The sequence below is a fragment of the Pelobates fuscus genome, chromosome 1 (genome assembly GCF_036172605.1).
Source record: "Pelobates fuscus isolate aPelFus1 chromosome 1, aPelFus1.pri, whole genome shotgun sequence".
NCBI lineage: Eukaryota > Metazoa > Chordata > Amphibia > Anura > Pelobatidae > Pelobates > Pelobates fuscus.
Genome location: NC_086317.1, coordinates 264,826,134 through 264,838,878, shown reverse-complemented (window position 1 = coordinate 264,838,878; position 12,745 = coordinate 264,826,134). Strand labels below are relative to the sequence as shown.

The 12,745-nt window shown below is 40.8% G+C and overlaps 1 protein-coding gene and 1 non-coding gene across 3 annotated transcripts in view; both read left to right on the top strand.

The window, feature by feature from the left end:
* Positions 1-593: 593 nt before the first annotated feature.
* LOC134579176 (small nucleolar RNA U3) lies at positions 594-810 on the top strand. Its single transcript, XR_010086163.1, has one exon. It is a non-coding gene; the product is annotated as a small nucleolar RNA U3 (small nucleolar RNA).
* Positions 811-2,009: 1,199 nt separating this feature from the next.
* VPS53 (VPS53 subunit of GARP complex) overlaps positions 2,010-12,745 on the top strand; it is a 166,080-nt gene continuing 155,344 nt past the window's right edge. For both annotated transcript variants that reach the window (XR_010090947.1, XM_063457083.1), the window contains exons 1-3: positions 2,010-2,239; positions 8,986-9,066; positions 12,350-12,399. Coding sequence is in view for 1 of the 2 variants with exons in the window: in XM_063457083.1 (XP_063313153.1) it covers positions 2,066-2,239; positions 8,986-9,066; positions 12,350-12,399 (305 nt within the window). In the remaining variant the exon portion in view is untranslated. The remainder of the gene's footprint in view (positions 2,240-8,985; positions 9,067-12,349; positions 12,400-12,745) is intronic.

Below are 12,745 nucleotides of genomic sequence, written 5' to 3'. Positions count from 1 at the left end.
TAGTTGCAACAATACAGTACAGGAGATGTGAGTATATAAATATCACAATCAGGCACAACACACAGTAAAAGCAATTAAATACAAAAAATATATACAATGAAAACTTTATTTGTAGCTGCACCATGATCAGGGCATCCTATTATTGGTTCCCAACTGAAAATAAACATCATAATAACAACTCGTTTTACTCTGAAACAGCACAGCTGTCATTGGTTTTGACTTATCTTGCTATCACTTGAAATCCCTATAACCATATAAATAAACTTCTATCTAAAGTCAGAGTCACTGTGTGTTAGGGAGAGCAGTATGGAAGCTGCACGAAACACATAGGAAGCATTAACTACAGCAAACTGAAAGCTGTGCTCTGATTGGCTAATGGGCGTGTCATATGCAAAATAGTATCTACTTGTTTTTAGAGCGATAATCAAATACATTGTAAATAAAACAATGAAGGACAGTGAAAATATACATTTAATAGTCTTCAAAAATATGTTTTCCCCTTATTATAATTTAAGGAAAAGTGTACAAAATGTCACCACATGCTTAATAGCAATGCCTAACAGCCTGTACCTTGGTTGCAGCTGAAATTCGTTAAGACTATACTTTCAGGGATCATTTCTATAGTTTGTAACTGGTGAAATGTGCTCTAAAGTGTCCAAACTCAGTAACCACGAGGAAGAGCTTAAATGTTCGCTCCTGAGCGTGAAGTGGGTATTTAGTGCTGCTTAATTGTAGCTGCTAGATGCCGTTGATGATCGTTCCTCTCTTCAGTAATGGAGAGTTGGAGGGAGAGAACACAAGCTGAGTGGTTACTAACTAACTGGAAAAAAGTAGAATTAATTTAAAAATTCTAGCAGTTATTAGAAGTATGTTTGATAAACGCTGCATGTTTATTAATACATGATCGCTGTGCGATTGGTTGATATATGTAAGGAAAAACACTAAACGTTACTACTTATCTTATTATCAAGGTCTAAATGATATTGGTGGTAAGGTTATACAAAAGGATGTACCTGTAGTTATCCAAATATATAGTATGGTGATATGTTATTGCCATTAGTGTTAGAATCGCATACTTATTTCGAATGCAGTGTAAATGTAACAGAACGTAAATACACCGTTCTGGCGCCATCTATTGGCAGATAGGTGCATTATATTCTGAATGAAACAACGTCTTATTCCTAGCACTATGAAAGTGTTAACATTCTAGATCTGTTTGTTCTTTTTACCAGTGCTAACCACGAATACTCAGCAATCATGTAATGCTAGTTATATTACTCTATTAATATCGGGACAGTGAGAGGGTCTGCATAACTCATGCAACATGTGTGCATCATGTAACTAAGTTTACCTGTTTCACTATAAATCACTTATCTGTGTGGATGGGCATTACATGGAAAGTGGTGCCCTGCTGTAGGCATCATTTAAGTGCTGCAAGCAAGGAATCAAGCCATGAATTATATAGCGATCCTGCAGCACATTACTTCTTCACACTGCAGAGTAACGTCGTGTATTGCCCATCAACTCAGGAAGAAATGTTAGTTCAGGGAAACGTTAGAGATTTGGCAGCCCTGCAGTATCCATACTGAGCAGCATGCAACATAGGCCATGTGAAGCGTGATGTCACTAATGTCACACCTTTCAGAGAGCGATTCATGGCGTGGAGCGCTAAACACTAGAGAACTGTCAGTATACAGTGGTCACAATTCATATCAGCCTCCACTGACAGTTCTCTCCAATAGCCGTACAATACGCTGAACGTCGACCCGTGTGCTGTATGACTGCCCGTACATGAATCGGGTGAACGCTGGTACGAACTCTGTGAATGTCCTGTATGTGTCTATAACACTGGGCTTCACACACGTCACCAGAATTATAGTCATTGGAGGAAGCCGCGGCCATCTTTGATCAGGGCAGGTTTGCTATAAAACGGATGAGTTTTTTTAAGTGTGGGTTGAAAATGATATAAAACATAATTAAATAATCAAATGCTGAATTCCGTTCCTATAACACACGCTACATCAACACAATCCTTCCTGTCTACAATGACTGCTGTATAGTCTCCATGGTAACCCAGCTCCCCCCTGCTTCCCAGAGTGCTTCGCGGTCCAGGAAGCAGCCAGCGTCGTCCAGTGGGGAGCAGCTGGTTGTAGAGATGGACGAGGATGAGCTGGAGGTGGTGGAGGAGTTGGAGGCCGTGTTACACCTGTCCCCAGAGGTGCAGCAAGCCATAGAGCAGGTGGGGCACCCTCACACTATTATATTAGCCTTGGAGGACTTGTTTAACCCTTTAGTTAACTTGTGTCAGCTCATCACTCTGGCTATCAGAGGGTTAATGCTGTGGGTGACAGTAAAATAAAACCAACCAACCAACCTGTCTACAACATGAATTTAGCATTGCTCTACTTGGGCTCATATGTCTTGTATGAAGCCCATTTCTTGTAGGATTTTTCTTAATACCTAATGTTGGTTTTTGAATGGAGTGATACATGGGCAGTAGGATGGAACTAAGTGTTTGTTTATATTTTCCTTTGTTAATTCAATTTAAATCATTTAGTTTCATTGCCAGCTGTATGCTTATAGCAAATATTAAATGGTTATTGCAAGCACCATAACCACTTCAGCGATTTGTGATGGTGCCTGGAGTCCATATATGCGCGTTTTGTCATGAAGCTACAAATACAGCGTTTAACCCCTCTACTGCCAGAGATGTTACTCCACCTCATTGGTCAGCATCATGGGGTAATGTCAATTCTGTGCGACTTTCCATGCACAGAATTGCAACCATTGCCTGAGAGCAGGCAGCTGTCATACTCATCCAATGAATACCAAAAAATTGCTGTTTCCAGAGTCTGCAACTCTGCAGAAGCCATAAACCTATCCACCAGGCAACCTCAGGGCCTGTTAGAAACCCAGGTAAGAAGGCAAACCGTTGCTAAACAGTTGGCCCCATTACTGTAAACTGGGCTAGGGTACTGGCATCATAACCACTACAGCGGACTGCAGTAGTTATGATGATTGGAGAAACCCTTGTAAAGGTGTCATTCATGCTTGGGGTTCTGAGGCCTGGTGTTCCTTTGAACGGTAAAAGCTGGTCAGTGTGGGCGCTGCACTGCCATCTTTTGTATTCAGCCTCTGGCACTTCATTCACCAAGAGCCGCATCAGTGTTGTTCTGTTCTGTGCAAGAGTACAACACTGTCTACTGAGGATTCTGCAATATGGGAGCCTAAGCAAAAAAAACCTCTCACAGCCCATGAGAGCCTCGTTGTTAACAATGGCTAGTGGAATTGACTAAACTTGACAGTAGAAGCAATGCATTTTTGTCAGCCTCAGCCTTCACCATAAGACAGGCAGACCCTGCTTTTTCTTATGGTTGTTTTAAAAAAACAAAAAAAAAAAAACACACGTACTGCAATTTTCTTTCCCCACTTGTAAAGTTTGTGTTTTCATAATAAAATTACAAGAGTCAGTGTACAATTATATGGTGTTGCAGACAGTATACATCTCTGAATATGGGTTACAGTATCAATTCTGATATTTACATAATAACATGTGACAATTACAAAATAGCTTAGTTCTTTTTCCTGCCAATGTATAGATTCCCCCCATAGTAGGGCCATGGATGTCTATTGATGAAGGATTAAGATGAGCAAACTTTGAAACAGATTCACAGCAAGCCCTTTAGACCCTCCCTATAGGAAAGCATTGCTTAAATTTTTACTGACGCTGGATGTCCTAATGCAGAGCGTGGGGACTTCCAGCGTCAGTTAGGCGACCAAAGGTTGAACGTCTTTGCGATGGTGGAGTCAATAAGACTGTCCGGATCCTGCCCCGTGTTAGATTAGAGTCCTTTATATCTAGCCATTGGACCTGTGTTTGTGGAGCAAAGAAGAGAAAGCTTTGGCATAATAGTGAAGCTTGGTAATCATTCCTTAAATCAAATTTAGAGTCTCGTCTGGTGCCTGGATTGGCATTGTGCGGAATGGGTATAAAAGTTTTGGTATTACATTCGCGATTCTACCAGGCCATGATAAATCACACCCCCTCAATTTAAACATGTCACCTTGAATGTGTTTCCATTTAGCCTCTATATTAGGGATCAGAGCACCTGGGGTCTTTGGAATTTTGAAATTTGATATATGTATTTTAAATAGTTGGTCCTTCAATAATATCGGAATGATTGTTTAAGTTGGTTTATATCCCTTTTGGATATGCCCAGTGGAAGAACTTTGGTGATTTGGTGACCGCTAACTTTATTATATGAAACTGCTGAATTCTGCTGGTGTTATCTGCAGGTTAGAGAGAGACATAAAGGCTTTAGTCAGAGATATCAATATGTCTGCAAACATTCATCGTTTGCATGTTACTGAGAGGGAGAATGTTAATTCTTTAATGTTAAAGTTGTCCCTTATTGCTAGTGGGGCTAAGTCTTATAATAATGAGGACAATCGATATAAGAAATTTAGGGGAGAATAATCCTGCTTCGAGGACAGAGGCTGATTAGCGAATAAGATTTTTATTGATGTTATGAAAGTTACTGGTATTCCGAATTTTAAAATTATGAACATATATTGCTAATGTACTCTATCAAATGCATTTCAACATCTAAAGAGATAGCAAACAGGGATTTTATTTGTATACGAGTGGTAGAGTAATTTGATAAATTTTCTGGTGTTATCGACCGGTTGGCGAGTTAACACAAATCCCACATGATCGTTCTGCAATAAGTGAGATAGGAGAGGGTCCAGTCTGTTCACCAGGACACTCGCATATATCTTCGTGTCTAAGTGTCAAAGAAAAGTTGGAGTAAAAGTTATGGCAAACATTTATTTCTTTCCCCGGTTTTGGGAGGGTGACAATATGGGCACGTGTGAATTCCTCGGTGGGATGGGGATCGATAGGAGGTGATTAAAGCACCTGATCATCGAGGTGAGATTTACCAGAGGTTGAGTAATATGCCCTTCACAAGCTATCTGGCCCAAACTTTTGTTTTTTGGTAGTCCTTGTATCACTTTGGAGATTTGTCTCCAAGATTGAGAGTAGGAATAGACTAATTATCGGTTTGGCCGATATTCCGTATTTAGGCAAATATCATTATCGGCCACTATTGATATTGCTGATAATGTGAGAGGCGGCAGTGGCCCGTGCGGTCCTAGGCGGGACACGCGGCGCATTAGGGCGCACCGACTCTGGGGAGCGCAAGAATAGAGTGACCAGCAGGAAGGAAGGGCACAGCACTCCCCCTACCAGTTACTCTGTATAGCGTGGTCAAGAGGAGCAGACTGTGGTACAGGAGCTTCAGTTTCACTAAGGGACGGGGAGGGGAGAAGAACACTAAATATTCTTGAAAACATAAAGAAATCTGACTGGCATGTATATTTTGTGGATTTACCGTTTAATAAAATTATTTTTTTTGAAAAAATAATAATAAACATAATAATAAATTTGTGTAGAAATTTTCTTTTTTAAAAACTGTAAATGTGCCAAGTATCGGTAAGTTATTGGCTGTGGGCCTTAAAGTTCACAGATTATCGGTATCTGCCCTAAAAACCTATATCGGTCGATCGCTTGTTGAGAGAGTTTAAGTATAATTTAGTTGGTTGAGTCTCTATGTAAGTTGTCTAGAGAGGAGTAAAAGTTGTCAAACTCTTCATCTATCCTGAAAGGGATAATGATCTTGTTGCCTGCAGCTTAGTTAAGATAGTCTCTTGTGGAATTTGCCCTACGAGCTTTGTTTCCTGGCTAACCATGCACCCTAATTGTTAGACTAGGAGTAATTGGTCTGTTTTTGTTTACAGAGATGCCATTCAGTTTTCTGGAGCTCCTGTATTGCATTTTTGATTTGTTTAAGTTTGAGACTGGCATTTTTAGATGAAGCTATCTTTTGTTTGGAGTCTAGTAGTATAGAGCAGGGCTCGACAAATCCCAGGTCGCCATGGCGACTAGAAATTTTACCCTGGCGCCTTGGATTTGTCAGCCCTTTACCGGCTGGGCAAACAATGGGGCCGGCCGCCTGCCCTGGGGAGCATGGAGACGGCCGGTTCATGGAGCCGTTGCAGCTGGCCGCCCGCCCTGGGCTTCGACAGCCTGGGGCAGCGCGCGAAGGAGCAGTCTACCTTTGGCTCTTCTGCTCCCTTGCGCTGTATAGTTATGCCGTGAGCCGGAATGCAACGTCATTCCGTCCCCGGCATCACAACAGAGAGTGTGAGGGAGCAAAGAGGAGTTGCAATTAAATTACTGCTCCATCGCGCGCAGGAACAAAGCAACCCCACTGGACCTCATGGAAAGTCCACTCAACTCTCCCAAAGGTAGGGAGGCTGGGTGGATTAAAATTAAAAATGTAAATTCGTGAAAGTGTGAGAAAATGTGTCTCTGTCAGTGTGTATGCCTCTGTGAGTGTGTGTGCGTATATTTGCCTCTGTCAGTTTGTGCATATATGTCTCTGTCAGTGTGTGTATGTATGTCAGTATTTGTGTGTGTCTGTTTAGGTACCTGACCCCCTCCGAATACATGAGAGGTGTTTTTACTCACATTTTGTCACTTTTGATGATCTTAGCCAGGCCAATGTTTTCCCATTGGAAGCATCGGGAGTCTATTGCTCGTGCGCGACAAAACGCTGCGCCGTGCCAATCAGCATCTCCTCATAAAGATGTGTTAAATCAGTCCATCTCTATAGGGAGCAATAATCCTCTCTCTACAGAGTGTGGAGACGCTGAACCTAGTTGCTGCACACTTAGAAACTACACTGTCATGGGCACCAGCTAGGAAATCTAATTTTTATTAGATTTAAAACTCATTTCACCCGAGCTGTGGCAAGATGCTTGGCTACAGATCAGATCTGAGAAGAAACTATGGTGTCTTTATTTTTTTTTATTTTTAAACATTACAAATTATTTGTCGGGGTGGAGCCAAGCCACGAACCTGAATGGCCGCATGTCACTGGAGCTCCGAACCAAGCCACAGCATTAGACCCGCTAACACGGCACCAAACCATCACCAACCAGCACCTCTAAATAAGTGTGAAGAGATGGGCTGGAAAACTAAGAAGCCCAAAGCCCTGGTTAAGCGGAACTATTGGCGACTTATGGCGGCAGGCCTGCAACGCCACAGGCTCAAACATGGGCGACTACGACGACGACTACTCCGAAATGTCTGACGATTTCACAAGCGGGCCTGACCTACACTGCCCAGCCGCCCTAACTGCTCCTGCCCAAGCAAGCCCGCAAGCGGACAACTCACCCGTTACCGCCGCGGTGATGAAAGAATTGCTGGCGGGGTTACAACTCACCATACAGGCGGACATGGCCCAGATCAGGGGAGACCTGCAGGGCCTGACAGGCTGCCTGACCACGTTAGAAGCAGACACCCGCCGTAACACACAGGAAACATCGCGGCTAAATACAGCTGTGCAAGATCTGCAACTACTGTCCCGCACAACAGACCAACGATTTGCTGACCTTGAGGATCAGAGGAGAAGCCTGAACATTAAGATCAGGGGCCTCGGAGAGGATATCCCGGAAGCAGAGGTACCGCATTTCATACAACGCCTACTAGCTGATCTGCTACCCGCCAAACAGGCAACTCTAAGGGGGGGGGGGGGGAGGGGGGGCTGTTCCGCCTCCCACGTCCACCTAAAGCCCCAGCTACGGCACCGAGAGACCTCCTAGTGCGCTTCGTGAACCACGGGGACAGAGCAGCGGTCCTCCAAGCGACCAAAACACAGTCACCATACGTGTTCGAAGGCAATCAGCTCACATTTTACGCGGACCTCTCAGGACCGACACTGGCCTGGCGCCGTACTCTGAAACCCTTCACGGCCCTCCTCCGCCTACATAACATCACTTACCAGTGAAGGCGACCCTGGATCCTGCTGATACAACACGGCGACACTTCATACAAGGTCCACGACTTCCAAGGGGCCAGTGATCTCCTGCCAACCCTGGGACTGCCGCAGAACACACTAACCACCGCAGGACCGGCAACAAGGTCGACAATAAGAGACCCTCCGACAGCGACACCGAGCACCTTCCGGCGGGCGAGAGCAGGCGCACCAACATCGCCAACAATGAACAGCCCCTGAGAAGCACCGGGACTCAAAACCACCTCATACTCACCTACTAAAAGCCCCAGGGCTACATGGACACACTGTTCACAATGACCGGGACTCTTCTTTCCCTCACCCACTAAGCCTAAATATAAGTACACACCCCCCCCCCTTTCCCCGGGGTAATGGGGCATGCCTTACTAGTGGGAGCAAGTAGCTCACGAACCCACGCACCAGAAATAGCTCCCTAGCAAGAAAAGGGTATCATACCTAAAATATATAGCCATCTAGCCAACAGCCTAACAGCCCCTAGCGACGCCGGCTATACCGGCCTTACGACCATGCCACTAGACCCCCAGGCTTACATGTTATTACCGATGCCCACTACCCAAAATAAAATTCCCTCAGCTCATGGCCCTTGGTTATTTAACCCCATATGAATGTTCCACATTGTTCAAGTTTAACGATATGTATATGCTGTACTGTTCACACTGTTGCCTTTCTTCTATAAGACTCAACGGTTACACAGAAACCATGACCTGAGTCAAAAATAAAGAATTTAAAAAAACAAATTAGTTGTCTTCGCTTTTTAGAAGATTCTTGATTTAGGCAAAATGTGTTTTAAGTGGTAGTTTCCCAAGTGTCTTTCTCTAATTTTTTGTGTTTGTTTTTTTCTTATTTTTTGCATTTCTTTTCACTGTCTTGTGATTACTACGAATAGGTGTGCAGTTGGATGTTTTATGGCCTATGGGGAATATCATGACCTGGACCAAGGGTTTCTGTTTTTACAGGAGTACCTGTCTAGAGGTCAAGGTGAATACCCACTTCTGATTACTGCTAACACTAAGGGAAAAAAAAAATATTTACATTAAAATTAACATTTACTTATGTCTGAATTGGCATACTCTAACATACTGTATTCTAAATTCTCTCTTTGTAGGTTTTTCCGAGTCAGGACCCTCTGGATCGTGCAGATTTCAATGCTGTTGAATATATCAATACTCTGTTTCCAACTGAACAGGTGCGTTTAACCAGTGTTCCTAAACATTTCTTATTCTACTTGTTTTGTTTGACAATAGGTACATATAGAAGGAGAATAAATCAGCTCTATTGTATTACAGTAAAATGCTTTCATCCTACAAACCTTACAATGTAGCACAACAAAAACTGTTCTCAAGTCTAAGCAAACACACATTACACATCATGACAACAGCGATTAGCAATTCGCAAGGTGTGTTTCTATGGTTTGTTGATCTGTTATTTCACTGCTCATGCCATTTTGCACCCTATTCCTCAAAAGCAGTAGCTGTTCTTTATGTATTGTATTAATGTACTACATGTTGATGATATGAATGTTATTTGTTCTGTAATGGGTATAACTATGTGACAGTGTGATGTAGACTTTTTTTAAAGCCAGACTTTGTCAAAATACATTATATAAAGGGAAAATTCTTGCTACTTCTGTTGGTTCACAGTCAAGCAATCGAAAGCCCATCTCAGACCAATAACAAATTCCGTCTATCAGGAGCCTTTCATTCAGATCCAGCAGAGGTTTAAGAAAGATGCCTTGGGTGGGAGTTCCAACCTACATCTAATGAAGTGAAACTGTAAGCTATGCCTCAGAGGCCACACAGAAGAAACAGTTTTTTGTTTTGTTTTGTTTTTTACTTTAAAGTAATCAAGAACATTAAAACAGACAATGGACAATGAAATAGCCGCAGCAAATCTTCTGAAGGACTGCTGACTATACTAGTCCTTCTTCCCAGACCAGCTTGAGTGATAACAGTATATTTTTATAGAGGTGATTTTTGTGAACATGGCTGAAACTCATGGGGAGTTAGAGACTTATATGGCATATGCTCCTCAAGTTTACACAATGTACACACAACTTGGGCAGGTTTTGGTATGTCAAAGTATAAATGAAAGCTGCCACCATTTGTACGAAAAAGAGCAGTCTTTTAGCTGTAGTGATGTTTTTATAAAAAAAAAAAAATTACATTATTGTATGCAGGGACACTTTTACAATGAATCTTCTGTTACACATGCAAAGACTAAAGTTGTTATGGTGATTGGAGTGACCTTTTAAAATATATCTTTCATTGTACCCACTACTTACATTAATTTTAAAGAGCATTAAAAGGACACTATAGCATTACGAATACAAGCCCTCCCCTAGCTGAGATCATGAAGATTGATGATATCAGCAAATCTAATGCTTCCCTACAGAGAAGCTTTGTAAGACTGGTGCAGAATGTGCTGCAAATTGCCACACTGCGCCCATCAAATGCTCTCTAGCAGCAGCATTTAATTAAGAGTGGAGTCTGATTTGGATCTCAGAGGGATGGCAAGCACTAGAGGTGTTTTAACTGTGCAATCATAACATTTATCTACTAAACAGCAATTTTAGATTGAAGGGTTTTATAAGTAAAGATGAAGTGGTCTGGTTGCCTTTGGGGTTCTTTAAATTCAATTTATACTTTATGCTTGCAGAAATTTTTGCAAATGTAAAATTTTTAATTTAATGCTTTTTAAAATTTTGACCATTCCCCATCTGTCAATACTTTTCATTAGGACCTAGATGCCAGCAGCACAGAGAGGGTCTTTGTGATTGACATAGAGGGGAGAGCATGAGAAAGTTCACCAGGCAGTACATTTGCTCCCTGTCAAAGAGTTACTCCTATAGCTTATGTGCTTGCACATTGGCAGCAGTGATGATTGCCCTACTTGGTTAATTGTCATAACAGGGAGCAGCAAAAGAGGGTGAGTTTACAAAGTGTAACACTCACAGCCCCCCCCCCCCATAAATACAGGTGATACTCGAAAAATTAGAATATCGTGCAAAAGTTAATTTATTTCAGTAATGCAACGTAAAAGGGGAAACTAATATATGAGATAGACGCATTACATGCAAAGCAAGATAGTTCAAGCCGTGATTTGTCATAAGTGCGATGATTATGGCTTACAGCTCATGAAGCTGTGCTGTTTCTGTTTGCATGGACATGTGCTAGTGCAGCAGCTGCTGGGATTTTAATGGGACGTATCCGTTTTTACAATATGTGTTTTTTCTTTGTTTTTTGTGTGCATATTTCTATTGTATTCTCTATATAAAAATCATAAAACATTAAGCTGCATCCAGCCTGGTGTTCCATTTAAGCAGTATAATATATTCTCCAGTTTTAACTTTATTCTGTTATTTTTGACTGTGCCATATTGCATACGTTGGCAAGATTTGTTTTAAGAAAGAATATCTGAAACATGTATGTGCTGTTCTCTTCATTTCCACTAGAGGTCTCCATTTACCTATGTATTTTTATGGAGTCATGTTCGCTGTGCAATTACTGCATTCACTTCTTTTCAGACGTATATTGATTTGCATACAAAAATATTGTATAAATATACATTTTGAAAAGATTCAGAATGGGTTAAAGGGATATTCTAAAGACCCTATCACTAACAAAAATAATTGGTGTACTATTAAATTAAGCTTAGACACCGCACTGTCAAAATAATATGTTGAGCACTTTAGTGAAATAAAAAAATAAATATATTTAGGATAAACTAGAGTTGTAATTTCATTGATGCTTGTAGGTCATTTGCTAGTACCTCAAAACACAGCATTCGGGATTTATAGTGTCCCCAAAATTAAGTGCATTATGATAAAAAATAACAGGGTTGCAAAATATAGAAGATAAGTACTGATTTGACAAATAAGTTCCAAATTGTCTATAATCACAGCTTGGCTATATTAGCTTAAATTTAGCAATTTCGTTTTCAGTTAGTACAATTATGTGTTTATTGAACTATGTCATATGTATTGAGGTTAAAATTCAGCGCAAAAGTTACAAATAATAATAAAATAGGTATATAATAGCTATACATCAAATACATAGACAGCTGCTGTTACATAAATGGAATTTCTTAAGGTTTTTGTAAAATGTGTAAATTTGGAACCCCACCTTTTTTTCCCTCATCTGTGGATTTTGATTATTATTATTATTTCTATAGATTAAATGGGTGTGTAGGTGTATTGTGCACACGTTCATATATGATCACTATTGAAAATATCCTTACATATTATCAGTGTATTGTTTACTTTATTTTCCATACATATGTGCATAGTACCTCTCCACTTTAATGTTCAACTAATATCAACATATAGAAATCTTTACTAAAACTTTTTGTAGGATCATATAAAACCATCCATAGTGTATTAAAATGTTTATTCCTGTATATGTTAATATTAAAATAAACAGAGCTATTGAGATGTGCCATGTGTCTTATTTCCCTCTGTTCTTTTCTTCCAGTCCCTGTCCAATATTGACGACGTAGTGAGCAAAATTCGGTTGAAAATAAGGTAAACTCTTTATCATTTCATCGTTGTGGTGAAGCCAAGTTGTGATAAATGGGTACCTCAAGGCCTAGGAGCTGTTTCTGTGTTGTATAGAATATTTTTAGTTGTTTGACAGCAAAGCTTGTAAACTTTAATACCCATATCCTAAATGTGACTGTAATGTCATAAAAAAGTAAGAACTCAGCTTTTTCTAAATGCAAAGGAATTATACATAATACAGTATATAAGCCTGCAATTGGGATAATAAGGTGTGGCTGCCTCAGATTTCACTGTTCAACTCCTCAAGAGCATGAAAAATTGCTCTTTTCAAGGTGTAGTTTGACACAAATGTGGGTAATTTCATTATAGT